At 55.4% G+C, this 13930-nt stretch overlaps 1 protein-coding gene across 3 annotated transcripts in view; it reads left to right on the forward strand.

The window, feature by feature from the left end:
- The window catches only part of FAM193A (family with sequence similarity 193 member A), a 97073-nt gene that overhangs the window by 40362 nt on the left and 42781 nt on the right, over positions 1-13930 (forward strand). For 2 of the 3 annotated variants that reach the window (XM_055139215.1, XM_055139217.1), the window contains exons 2-6: positions 2024-2275; positions 9283-9434; positions 9711-9878; positions 11760-11994; positions 13541-13665. In XM_055139215.1, the coding sequence (XP_054995190.1) occupies positions 2042-2275; positions 9283-9434; positions 9711-9878; positions 11760-11994; positions 13541-13665 (914 nt within the window). In that variant the 5' untranslated portion in view covers positions 2024-2041. The remainder of the gene's footprint in view (positions 1-2023; positions 2276-9282; positions 9435-9710; positions 9879-11759; positions 11995-13540; positions 13666-13930) is intronic. The other variant, XM_055139216.1, reaches the window with a different exon arrangement.

A 13930-nucleotide genomic window follows, 5' to 3' on the forward strand; every position in this document is an offset into this window, starting at 1 on the left:
TAGAATACTAGGAGCAGAGATCAGTAAATTAGAAAGGTAATCTGGAAAACTCACAGCCTAGAATTTCTTGCTGGCACCACACTGGCAAGCCTTGCCGCCTCCGCGTGCTTGTACACATGCCGGCCATCATCTGGGCTGTGCAACGTAAATGGGGGCTTGCCCAGTGCACTGCTGGTGAGGTGTTAGAGGTCACACGTGGGCAGAACTGTGGGGACTCCTTGGCTCTTAGCCCTGTGGTGGCCAGGTGAGCACTTGTTGGCCAGCTCCTGATCTCCTGGGCTTTTTCGCCAGCAGGTGCACCCAGTGGAGCTCAAGTCTTCCTCTGGCTCTGCCCTCAGGGATCACACCAGGCAGGACTCAGGGGCCCATATCTGGGAATGGAATCTGCGTCATTTGCATGCAGAGCAGGAGCCTTACCTGCTGCACTGTCTCTCCAGCCCAAAGATTTGTTTTGGGGAGGGGGCGTGGCAACCACACCAGGCAGTTCTAGAGGCTACTCCTGCCAGTATTCAGGAGACAGCCTGGGGCTCTGGTCCTTCGAACCGTATCCCTGATCACAGAGCTGATTCTTTCAAGAGTCGAGAATTGTCTTGTGTCGTTTAAATGCAGTGTAAGAACTGGGTGATCCTTAGACAATTCAGCGGCTGCTGTAAAGAGGACTGGGCGGAAGGAAAGAAGCAGAGTAGGGAGGGGAGTACCAAAGGGTGCAAGGGGATGCAGGGGATGCACACATTTGTGATCTTGATTCTTGCAGTTTTGGGGCTGAAATGTCAGAACTCTTCGTGTTGTGTATCTTAGTATTTCTAGCACATCGTACTCAGTTGTACTTTAGCAGAGCTGTAAAGTAGTTTAGGATGAATCAGTGGAGAAGTCTGGGAATGACTTCAGAGGGAAAAGCACTCAGTTGAGTTCCTTGGTGCTGACCCTGAGCGGGCACAGTCTCTCTTTTGAGCAGCCAGATGTGTGTAGGCACCACTGCCGGAGGCACGACTCCGTGAATATGTGTGTATAGCCCCGGCCTGTGCAGGCTGAGCCAAGCAAGGATGCAGTCCCAGTCACTGCACCAAGAAAGGAAATCAAAGAGAATGGGGGGAAAGACAGCAGGACATGTATCAGTCATGAAGATAGAGCCAGAGTCGCCACATGGGTTACTGTTTGGCATATCGAATACGCCATGGGGAGCTTGGCAGGCTCTGCCGTGTGGGCGGGGTACTCGGTAGCTTGCCAGACTCTTTGGAGAGGACAGAGGAATCGAACCCGGGTCGGCCGCGTGCAAAGCAAACGTCCTACCCACAGAAAATAGATCAGTAAAAATCAGTTTGTGATAATTGTGATCTCACACTGGTGTTGCTAACATCACTGTATGTATTTACTGGGCTGGTTGAAGTGTCTGTATTGTTTTCATTCATTGAGCTTGGTGGACTTCTGCACAACTTTACTTTCAAATTTGCTGTTTTCGTACTGGGCTGTCCATGCTGTGGTATTTGGAGGAGGTGCTGCATGCCGCATATGCTGCTGCGACCTAAGGTTGAGGAGCTATGGGGCTGGGCCCTTTATACACTGAGGGCCTGGTGTGGTGGCCGTGAGCCTCAGGGGCTGGGGGCCTGGTGTGACAGCTGGCTGGCCTCTTGGAGGGGAAGGGAATCTGCTGCCCCCGTTCCCAGAAGGCCGCAATGGTTTACTATTTCGTTTATTTTTGGATTTTGGGTCACACCCAGTGGTTCTCAGGGCTTCCTCCTAACTCTCTGCTAAGGGATCTCTCCTGGGGGACTAAGGGTACCATATGGAGTACAAGGAATCAAACCCATGTTGGCCACTTGCAAGGCAAGCGCCCCTCCCCACTGTACTATCGCTCCAGCACGATATTAGTAAAATATTGTGAGTTTCTAGGATACAGTTTAATTTTTTAAATTTACTTTTTCCCCATGTGTGTGTTTTAATTTTAGAAGTATAGTTAATGTTTCTTAAATGTTTTTGGCTTTATGGATCGTGTTTTGAAAATGAAAATTCTCTTCTGTTCCAGACTCCGTTTAATTTTGGCATGAACCACAGAAGCCCACCTTACCCCGCCGGGGATTACTGTCTTCTGTGCAGAAGCGAGCGGAAAGACTCTGCGTTCTTAGAGAGTGGAGTCAAGACCGCCAGCAAGTTGGCGCTTTCCATGGCGCCCAAGGGCAACAGCGTGCTGCACCTGCCGCTGTGGGTGTGCCCCGACTGCCGGCGCACCGTGGAGAAGGAGGAGAGGCCGGGCCTGGAGCAGCCGCAGCCGCAGCCGGTGAGGCCCCTCCCCTACTCTGATGGCGGGCTGTTTGCAGGAAGTGGGGCCGTGTTCTGTGTGGCCAGACAACACTGCAGTCAGCCGGCTGGGGGAGAGTTTGGTCTGAGGTCAGTCCTCAAAGTCTCCTGAAAAGTAGAGAGTCACCGTGGTTCTCTAGCAGACCCTGTACTGTGGCGGCTGTGTGGTCTCCGCGGTGCGATTCTCGGGCTGTGTGGGTAGTGTGGAAGGCTGCCCCGTTAGGCAGACCTGTGCCTTAGTGTACCCTGGCTCTGATGTCAGTGTTGTGGTTTTGCTTTTGTGATGCTGGGATGAAACTTGGGTCTCCGACATACAAGGCCAGCCTGGACTTGCTTCTGAAAAGGCCCACCGCACTTCTGGGAGCCTGGGGTTGATGGGCACGGCCAGTGGAGCCCCATTTTTCAGAGCTCTGCTGTTTCTTGAATTTCTGCTCACACTCAGTGGACTCTCTCAAACCTCTCTGCTCACCGCGGCTAACGGGGTCCCTTCCCAGACTGTTGGCTAGCCTCGGAGCCCTCGACGGGATGGTGCTGTGCTGCCTGCTTTGGTGTAGCCAGAATCACCTTTGTCTCTAGTCTCCTCAGGCTCCTTGCTGCCTGCCCCCAGCCAGTGGCTTCTGTCGGGCTCTAGAGCCCCGATCAGGTCCAGTGTCCTGGTGCTTTAGTAGTGAGATAGTGACACTTTGTTTCTGGTGTCCTGGTGACTCCCTCCCCATACCCTTAAGACCCTTCACAGCCACTTCTTCCTTCCCCGGCCCTCAGGTCGGTGGAAGATTCTCCATGTTTCCTTGAACTTTGAGAGGATTGCTGCTTTGAACCTCCTCAGAGAGATGGATGATGCCCTTCCTGGTCTTCTCCTGTGCTGCAGCTGAATTTCTTTGTTGATTTATTTTTCCTATCTGGGGGCTGACTGGGCCATCCCTCCAGGCTCCTTGCCTGAGACAGGGCCTGCGCTTGCGCTCTGCTGATTTCACGCAGCCACAGATGTGCTATCACTGTCGTCAAAGGACCCAGGGGCCCAGCTGGAGTATTTGGGCTTGTGAGTCCAGGGGAGGAGAGGTCTGGTTAGCACTTTGGGGGTCCATCTGTAGTGCTCACAGGCTGGCAGTACCCATGCTAGTACACAGTTGAGCCTTCTTGCTTGGCCTCCAGATGGTGCCTGTTCTGTGCCGTGCCTTTTTCGCTGCAGTGTTGATATTAGCCCCTCAGTCTGCTGGGACAGACGCTGCAAGTCCGGCCCCACAGCTGCTCCTCAAGGGCACAGTGGTGCCTGCTCCTGCAGCCGTTGGTTTCTTGTTTCCTCTGGACTCCAGCCTCAGTGCTCTGCGCTCTACTCCCTCCCAGAGTGCAGCGCCCGCATGCCCTGCTGGTCCCCTGGGTGAGACCCTGCACAGGTTCTGTCTGGTTCTGGTCAGGTCAGAGACCAGGAGATTCTCTCACTTTGTTCCCTTCCTGCTGAGTTCAAGTTCCACGAGGAAAGCAGTTGTGTGAGCCATCTTACGGGGAACACAGCCGTGCCGCATCCACTCACTATCCCCAGAATCCAGCCCAGTAGCATCTAAGTGAGCAGACTGGGGCCCGTCAGCCTTAGGTCTCTACCCTCAGAGCATTTGGCTTTATTGGTTATTGGTTCACTTTTGTTTACTCTTTGTGTCCATTTAAAGTATTTGATCTTGGGGCTGGAGAGATAGCACAGCGGGTAGGGCGTTTGCCCTGCACGCGGCTGACCCGGGTTCAAATCCCAGCATCCCATATGGTTCCCTGAGCACGGCCAGGGGTAATTCCTGAGTGCAGAGCCAGGAGTAACCCCTGTGCATCGCCAGGTGTGACCCAAAAAGCAAATAAATAAATAAATAAATAAATAAATAAATAAATAAAGTATTTGATCTTTTCTCTATTTTTTAAGAATGGAGCATCTGTGCACCAATGCTCTGTGCCCAGGCCACTCGTGGTTTATTGTTCAGGGCCATTGGTGCTGGAGCCGTCAGATTTACACCCTGGTGTAGTGCTTGGGGGTCGGTGCTGTGCTCCTCGGGCTCAGGCTTAGCCTCTCTCCTCCGAAGCAGGTACTGGTCCCTGTGACCCATCTCCCTCCACTTCCCCTGTTTTCTGGTGGAAAGTCATTTGGTGTTACTGGCATTGGTTTGTTTCCGGGCCTGGTCTCAGACTTTCTTTGCTTCCTGGCTTTTTACCATTGTTGCATCCTGTTTCTTGGGCTTCTGATCCATGCTTGTCATTCACAGACCTCCTGTTGTTTGAGCTGGTTAAAATCACTGTCTCTGTACAACTGAGGCTCTGCATCAAGTGAAGCTGCTGCAGTGCTGAGGAGTGACAATGCTGTGGGCAGCCTGCTGACCTGAAATAGCCAAAGGCCTGTGGCGCTCCATGCAGCTCATTGTGGACATTCTGATTTTTCAATTCTTTTTTTTTTTTTTTGAAGTAAACAGATTTATTTAGAGGCTTTTGAGGATAGGAGGAAGGGATAAGAAAGAGAGAAGTAAGAGTAACGCGCTCAAGAGAGAACGCGGGCTTCTCCAAGGGTGGAGGAAGCCCCTACACATAACCGAGCTTCAGACACAAAAGTATGAAAGCATGAAAGTACACATCTCAAGAGGGGAGATGCGGGCGACACATGTGCTCAGCCACGTGGGTGCAAGCAGCACATGGGCTCAGGCAGCATAGCGCCCGATTTTTCAATTCTTTAAATTTTTTTTTAGAATTTTGAGGTACTGGGACTCGAACCCAAGCCCTCACATACATGTGTGCTCGACCCTGTCATCCTTCCTGTTGCTGTGGGGTAGGGTTGCACGTGTGTGCAGGGGAGGGCTGCCTCCCTCCTGGGGAGACAGGGGGGCCGACCTTCCCTGGCTGTGGGAGGCCTGGTGGGTGACTGCTGTCACTACCTGCTCCGCATGGGTCATCTGGGCTCTCAGTGGCCGCTTTCCTGCAGGAGTAGAGGACGTGCCCGCAGCAGAGGTCGCCACGACTGCAGCCTGCTCTGAGCAGCCAAGGGAAGGGCAGTGTGCGGGAAGCGTGTGCGGTCCGGCTCCCTCCTCGAGGCTCTTTTGTTTGCCACTGACTACCCTTCCCACAGGCCCCCTGCTCAGCTTGGGGACTCTCAGCTCTGCTTCTGCCCCCCCCCCCACCGGGCACGCACCCATCTGTACCCCAAGACGCCACAAACCTTTGCTTCTCTCTTCCTTGTTCTTCCACTTTGTTTTTTGATGACACCCCATGGTGCTCAGGGCCTACTCCCAGTTCTGTGCTCAGCAGTTACTCCTCGTGACCCTCGAGGGACCAGGATGCTGGGGATCGAACCCGGGCTGACTGCAAGGCAGGCGCTCCCCATGTACTGTGTCTAGCCCCACCACATTCATCTTAGCCCCTCAGCCTCACATCAGGGGTTACAGCACAGTGGAGGGCCCAGGGGGAGGCTGTGGGTTTGGGAGTCAGCGGGCGTGCAGGAAACCATGCTGCTCTGGGGGCTCCCGGCCCCAGGACTCGCTTGCTGTGCCTCAGATCCTCCCTCTGTCTCAGAGCTGCCTTGGGGACCTCCATTCCCGTGCTCTCCTCTGCTGCTCTCATGGGTGTGCTTGCTTCCAGTCTTTCCCATGTGTGCCGGGTTGGCTCCCTGTCTTCTCTGGCATTTTCCAGACTGGCTTTCTTGTTTCACTCATTCAATCCTTTCACAATTGATGTGTTTCACAAATAATTCAATGTTATACTAGAACTTATTCGTTAGTCATTTTGTGGAAGGATGAAGAATAATTTCTCATCACTCACTATCCCCCATAGCACTGTAGCACTGTCGCACTGTTCATCGATTCGCTCGAGCGGGCACCAGTAACGTCTCTATTGTGAGACTTCTTGTTACTGTTTGTGGCATATCGAATATGCTGTGATAGCTTGCCAGGCTCTGCCGTGTGGGCGGGATATTCTCGGTAGCTTGCCGGCCTCCTGAGAGGGTCAAACACCCTGCCCGCTGTGCTATCGCTCCAGTCCAGCCTCCTGTAATTACTGAAAAACAAGGGCTATTTAATAACTCTCTCCCTTGCTGATGGTGAGTCTTGTTAGGGTGTGGGTGGGTCAGAGGCCACAAGCCAGAGGGAAGAGAAGGGCAAGTTCAGAGAAACAAGCTCCCAAGCTCCACCTTGGGGAAGGGGGTGCTGTGTGAGGGGCTCGCCGCCGTGCAGACTAACACAGCCCAGAGGAAGACTCGGCGGGGGAGGGGGGTCTCTGTCGGGTTCCCAAGGCCAGTGCACCCTCGACGCCATGCTAGTTTCTGAGGTCAGAAGACATGTCCCCTTCAGCAGGGATGGTAAGTGGTAGACACAGTGTGAAGGTGAGTGTGCGAGGTTGTTATTCCCATCCTGCCCCTGCCCCGGCAGTGTGTGACCTCCAGATCTTGCTCTTCCTGACCTGGGTCAGCAGAGCGGAGGAGAGTCGTGCGTTGTTCGGTGTTGGCTGTAAGGCGCACGCTCTGTGCCCATGCCGTTCTGCCCAGGCCAGTGAGCTGGGGCTCACTTTCGAATCACGCCTTGGTGAGACGGGATGTATAGGCAGGGGTGCGTGAGGTGCTTAGAGAGTAGGTGACCCTAGGGGGCCACTATTGGAATCATTTAAGGGTAAGAGGCAGATGGCCACTCTGCTGCGCTTCCTGCTCAGGCAGCTCCAGAGGCTTGTCCCTGACTTCTGTTGGCTTGCCGCTGTGCTAGGGCTGAGGCCTCTTCTAGGGGGTCGAAGTGTGCGGGATGTGGCCAGACCAGGCCTTGAGAAGGCGCCACTCACATGGGCGCAGCCAGTTACCAGCTGTCCCTCCCCCCTCCCCGCCCATCCCCCCTCTCCCCTCTCTCCCCCTTCTCCCTCCCCTCCTTCCCCTCCCTCTCCTTGTGCCCCTCTCCTCTCTCCCTCTCCCTCTCCCTCCCTCTCCTTCTCCCGCCCCACCTCTCCTTCATATCAAAGTGTTGACTGGTTTAGGTTGCTATCATATAGACTGGAAAACAAAATTGTATTTTCATCTGTGTTTGTTTAAGGAACAAAGCAGCTAAAGGGCCCAGGGGGATGGCTGCAGGGCCAGAGCACATGCTGGAGGCCCAGGGTCAACCCCTGACATTGAATGGTGTCCCTCAAGCAGGGGTCACTGAGTCCCACTGATTGTGGGCCCCCAAAACAGCCAAATAAAAGTTGAGGTTTGGTGGTGTGGGAGATGCACTTTGACAGTTTTCTCTGAAAGAGATTCCTTCTGCAAGGAGTGGGTAAGATTTTTCTCTTAGGAAGAAAGCTGATCAGAATAATTAAATCTTTTCTCCTTTTCCGTTTTCAAGGAAGCACTTTTATTCCTGTCAGAGTTTTTGTTTGTTTTGGGGCCTCACCCAGCACTGCTCAGGGTCACTACACACTCTGCTCAGGATTCACTCCATGGTGCTTGGGTGCGGGGGATCCGTCCCGGGTGGGCAGAGCTCCAGACCAGCGCCCTCCCTGCTCTGCTGCCGCTCTGGCCCCAGAAGCACCACTTCGAATGCTGTTTTGTTATAGACGGTAGCAGTTTCGTCTGTTTTCACGGCTTCTAAGTCAGACACCGGGGTTCAGGTCTCTGCTAGCCACTGTGTGTGGGGGGGGGGGGCTGATTGATGCTGATGGCTCCTGTATAAATCAGCCGCCTAATTTTGCTCACTGGATCTTTTCTTGTCCTGTGGGTTGGTTCATGCTATCAGCAGAACAACAACCAGTCTTCATGAAAGCAGTTGTGGGTAGAATTGTCAGGTTCCAAGGAAAGCCTTGTGGCAAGATGGGTGTGAGCCCGAGCATGGGTAAGGCCCCGAGTTGGCTATCTCCTGCCCCACTGAACACCTTGGAGGCTGACCCCTATGTTTTTTTTAAGGACGATATGAGTAGTGGTCTTTGGCTTTTTGTATTTTTGGTTTGGGGGTCACACCCAGCGGTGCTCAGGACTTACTCCTGACAGGCTTCAGGGACCGTGTGAGGTGCTCGGGTTTGAACCTGGGCAGCTGTGCCTGAGGTAAATGCTATCATTCCTTGTCAACAGGAAGTGTCACTCTTGGTTTCTTGTTCCTGTTCTGCAGTTTTCCTGTGTGTTGGTCAGTGTTACGTTGGTCAGGACAGGTCCTGCTCTTGTGTTTCTCTGCCCCCGGGTGGCCCTGTGCAGCTCTGGAAGCCATTCTACCCTGGTCCGTGTGTTCAAACCCCAAGGAACACATGACACAAGCCCTTGGAAGGCGACCGAGTACTGCAAGTGTTGTGCAAACCTGGGCAGGCATGTCTGTCACTCCACACTGAAGCCCCTTTAGCACCCTCCCCCTCATGGCAGAGGGGGGCCTTTCCGAGACTCGAGACAGGGAGAAAGAAGGCTTCAGGGGGCCCTCGGCATGGACATGGTCAGTGCTGCTGCCTCAGTGTGCAGTTCCTGGCGTTACCCCCAGTGCCAGACTGGCAGCGAGCTCCCGGTTTTTGCTCTGAGCCATTTGAGGTCCCTCCCACACTCACAGGGGTCCCCCTGGGGTGGCCATGCCGGACTGTCCTTCTCAGAGAGGGGAGATGCCTGAGTCCCACCTGCTGTTGTGCATCAGTGCCAGGTGATAGAGACGTCTCTGAGCTATGTGCTCTGTCCAGCTTCAGTGGTACCCTGAGCAGCGAGCCAAAGAAACGATCCATTCCGGGAGGAGCGTGTGCTGATGGAGTTCGTTCATTTTGGTGTGAGCTTTGAAGTGTGTTCCAAGGCGCTTTTCTGGATTCCTCTTTTCTTTTTGGCTTTTGGGCCACAGCAGCGATGCTCAGGGGTTACTTCTGGCTCCGCACTCAGGGGAGCGTGGGATGCCGAGAATCAAACCTGGGTTGGCCGTGTGCAAATCAAGCGCCCTCCCCGCTGTACTGTCGCTCCAGTCCCACAACACATTTTCCTTGATTGGTTAATAGCCGACACGTGCATCTGAGTCTAATCAAACTGTTTATTATATTCTCTTTCTGAAGCAGAGCCAGGATTTTCTTCACTCCCCTCTGGGTGGGTCACAGCCAGAGGCTGGCGGCGGGAGACTGGCGCTGGGCAGTCAGACGATGCCCACAGCAGGACTGGGCACCCCCACAGATGCGTCGTGTGCCTGTGAGGCCTGCAGCGAACGCAGGTAGTGGAGTGGCAACAGAGGGCGGCACTGGGTTCGGGGGCAGCTGGGGGGAGGGTGTTGGAGGTGGGCGCTCTGTGAGGAGACCAGAGTAGCCCGAGCATTCAGCGAAGTTGGGGCCTGGCCCTGGACCTCCCGGGCTCGGGTTGCCTGGTGGCGCCTATGGAGGTCAGGAGCAGCAGCCTTCTGTTTGTCTTTGGGGTGGGGGACAGCTGCCGGGGGTGGGGTGCGGCCCCCGGCACACGGCCCCCTCACCCCGGGTGCCTTGTGTCTTCCCAGAGAGGCGTCGGCCGAACCAGAGCGGGAGCCCCAGCAGCTGCAGAAGTGCTGGTCGGAAGTGCGCTACATGGTCCGCTGCGTCTACCGCCGAGCAGGGACCCCGCTGGCCGATGACCACGACCAGTCTCTGGTGCCGGACAAGGAGGGGCTAAAGGAGCTCGTGGATAGGTACGTGCTGCCCTGGGGACCCTCCGTCCCATCCAAGTGTCCTATTTGCATTCTGCCCACAGCCACAGTGGAGCTCTCCCACCCGTGGAGAAAGCAGACTCTCCACCCGTGTTTCACCCCGCCAGAGAGAGGGCAGCTCGTTTCCCATTTCTGGAATGTTCTAGAATAAAAGCAGTGCTCCTGCCCTGGGCTGCTCCAGGGCCTATTCTCACTTTGGTCTCTCCCACCTTTAAGTGCAGCCTTCTCGGGTCTTCATTGGCCGAGTGCTGTGTGTGGGGTCTGTGTGGGAGATGGGAAGAATGATGGGAGCAGCAGCATGCTGCCCAGTCCCTGCGGAGGTGGCCTTAGTTCCTGGTGGGTTTGAAGAGCAATCCCTCACCCCTCTCTTCACAACTTGTAAATGCTTAGGAAGAGAGTAGGGTAAGAGGAATGGAAGAAAATACTCAGCGAGAGGGGTCAGAACAGTAGTACAGCGACTAGGGCATCCGCCTTCCATGCAGCTCACCCAGGTTTGTTCCCTGGCACCCTATATGGTCCTCCAAGCACTGAGGAGTACTGAGTGTTGAGCCAGGAGGAACCCCTGAGCATCGCAGCAAGTGCTGCTGTAGACTGTCTCGGCAGAATTGGGAGAGGCAGGATGAGTCACCGGGCTGCGGAAGCAGTGCTACTGACATGACGCACAGTCACAAACAGCAGAGTCCAGCAGAGAGGGTGCTGGCCTGGCTAGGTTAGTAGCAAGTACTGGAGCACAGGCCTGGTGTGAGCACAGGGCCCTGAGCGGAGCTGCTGTCGTGTCCCTGTGTTGCGGGCCCCTAGTTGGCCACCCCTCTCCAGCACACTCAGGGAGGGCTCTGTGTTCAACAGAAATGGGATAACGGAAGTTCATGGTCTGTGTCCCCTCTCGGGAGTGAGTGTGTGTGTCCACACCGTATTCCTGGTCTCCGTGCTCAGGCATACTCACGCGCCCTCCCCACTGCGCCAGCCCTCTGGCCTCTGGGGCTGCACTTTAGAGAAGAGTTCCTTATTCCATTGCAGAGTCTGAATGGGAAATGGTGGGGTTTGGGAGCCTCGCGTGCCTGACCTGAGTTCCGTCCCTGGCACCATGTGGGCCCTTGAGCATCAACAGGTGTAGCCCTAGTGGTCCTGAGTGCACTCCTGGAGTCCCTTGAGCACCTCCAGTGTGGCCAGAGCCACACTGCACCCCGGCCGCTAGTGTTGACCACTGCAAGGAGCACCACCTAAAGGCTCAGAGTTTGGTCCCTCCCAACACCTCCTGATGTAGCCCAGAAACAGTCAAACGGAGCAGGTGACAGAGTAGCCTCCTCTTAGATCACCCTGAAGGTCCAGCTCTCAGCCACTTCCCCAGAGAGCCCTGGTCCCAGGTGAGGGCACCCTGAGTCGGGCCAGGCCTTCATTCCTCTCACTTGTTTGTTGTTTGCTTGATTACAGTGGGCGAGTTGAAGAAAGCCCGACAGCCGAGCCTGTACCCATGCTGTCGCTGTGCTGCCCTCCTGGCGGCTTCTACTGGTGCTGGGGTCTATTTCTCCTGGGCACTGCACCTTTCCACTTGCTGGCCCTGATGCCACTGGCTGGTGTGCTTGTTCTGCCCCCTACTGGCTGTGTGGGTTCCTGCACCCCTCAGTTCTGTGGATTTCACCTTGTCAGTGATTCACAGTGCTGAATTGAGTTAGGACCTGAGACCTGGCTGCCCAAGTGTCAGCCAGGCCAGTCCCCGGGTGAGCTCCCTGCATGGCCCCTCCTCTGTGGTGTGCAGCTGACTCCCTCACCAGCTGCCCCAGAAGATGGTGATCAAGGTTGATGCCGAGCCGCTCACAGTGCCCTGAACAGGGCCCTTGTGACACTGCCCGCTTCTCCTTGCAGACTCTGCGAGCGTGACCCCTACCAGTTGTACCAGCGCTTGGAACAGCAGGCCCGAGAATACGTGCTAGAGATGAAGGTCCGTCTCCTCCGGCAGCTGTCAGCCGCCTCCAAGGTGAAGGCACCGTCGGGGCTACAGGGCCCGCCTCAAGCACACCAGTTCATCTCCCTGCTCCTGGAGGAGTATAGTGCCCTGTGCCAGGCAGCACGCACCATTAGCACCTTCCTTGGCACGCTGGTGAGAGCCCGCACCTCCCTTGGTCAGGGTCTGTGGGGAAGGGTTGAGGAGAGGCTGAGGGATCTGCTGTGTCGTGGACCTGTCTCGGGACCATGAGGCAGGAGAATGGCTCGCAGGTGCCGCCCAGGTGCTTCGTGTGGGTGAACAAAGGCTCTTCCGGAAAGAGCCTGGCAGGAGATGGGGCCGGGGTGTGAGTAGGGCTTCCCTGGAGACAGTCTTGGGCGAGAAGGGGCCTTGAGCCCTGGGGGCCATCCCTGTCCCTCTCCTGGCTGACATTGGACGACTTGGGGAGGCTCGATCTGGGGCTGGTTCTGGACCTCGCTTGGTAGTGGAAGTGCGTTTAAGCAGAATGCAACGAGTGGTGCCTAAGATGTACAGCCCTGTGTCTTACATAACTGTAAGATTTGAGGTGCGTCTAAGGCGATGACCCTGTGGCTAGAGACCTTGGTGCACACATTTCTGTTTGATCTCGACAGTCCAGTTTGCAGTGAGTCAGACGTGCAGTATTACTGCACCGAACCACCACTGTCTAGGGGCCCTTTGGCTCCACCCCAAACCCTCACCCCTTTGCACATTATTTCAGGGGATTCATGGCCTTTTTCTCGATTCTCTGCAGTAGAGCCTGTCCACCCCTGAGGACAGCAGTTGTCTTCCATCCTAGCCAGGAGACCCATGAGGCCGGTTCCTGGAGTCATAGTGGAAGGAGCACCAGCTTGGAGCCATGCATATGCATCAGAATATTGCCCGTTAAGCAGAAAGTAGCTCTTTGGGCCGTGCTCCATTTCACTTTCATAATGATCATCTTTTATATTTTCTGTTTTGCTTTTTGGACCACACCCGGTGGTGCTCAGGGCTCACCCCTGGCTCTGCACTCAGGACTCACTCCTGGTGGGCCTCTGGAGACCATATGGGATGCTGGGGATTGAATTCAGATCAGCTGTGTGCGAGGCAAGCGCCCTTGCCGTGCGCTGGTATGTGCCCACCGTAGCACCCCCTCCCTAGACCTCAGAGACATTTGGTTTTGGAGCTTGCAGCACTGGAGCAAATTGGGCATTTGAACAGTTTTTCCTCTGGGAAACAACAGAATCCCAAACAAGATGAATCTCGTGAAAGGCTTTGCTGAGGTGGTGCAAGAGGCAAGCTTTCGGGGTGAGACCAAGTGAAAGATAGAATTGTGAGAAGTGCAGGTGCTTGGCCCCCATCCTGCTCCCAAGATTTTGGAGCCGAGGAGGCAAGTGGGGTCGGTTTGACACGGGCGGATTATCATTGGCGGGGAGCAGGCGTGCATTGAAGGGCGTTACTAGCACATGGGCACAGCCTCGAAGTGGCCATCCCTCAGGGCATGCACCGTCTCTGTAGCTCCTCCTCTTACCTTTCTGCTGAGTCACTTAGTGGAGTTTAGGGTCCCCTCAGTGGGTGGAGAGAGATCTGTGGGGCAGCTTGGGGGTGCTCAAGAGAGTAGCACCAGGGTGCCAGGCACACAGGGAGTAACCCTGGGTATCTGGGTCTTCCCTCTTTCAGTCCGTCCTCTGTCCACTTTTCATAGGAAAATGAACACTTGAAGAAGTTCCAGGTGACGTGGGAACTGCACAATAAACATCTATTTGAAGATCTGGTCTTTTCAGAGCCTCTTCTTCAGAGCAACTTGCCAGCACTAGTGTCACAGATCAGGTATTTATTTGGACCTCGTCCACCTGTGTCTTGGGAGAGTGCCTGGGCCACCCTGGGCATCTGCGCATCACTGCCAGGTGGGTGGTCGCTGGGCAGGGGCACAGGGCTCTGCTGGAAACTCAGCCGAGCAGCAGGCTAGAAGCACATGGCAGAGACCTGAGGTGTGCTAGGTGCTGCCCTGCCCGAGGGATGGCCACGGGAGATGGCTGCAGCCTGAGCTGAGAGGAGACTGGGCCCAGGGAAGTCCAGCGTCCGTTTGGGCAGT

This window comes from Sorex araneus, chromosome 5 (assembly GCF_027595985.1).
Source record: "Sorex araneus isolate mSorAra2 chromosome 5, mSorAra2.pri, whole genome shotgun sequence".
Classification (NCBI taxonomy): domain Eukaryota; kingdom Metazoa; phylum Chordata; class Mammalia; order Eulipotyphla; family Soricidae; genus Sorex; species Sorex araneus.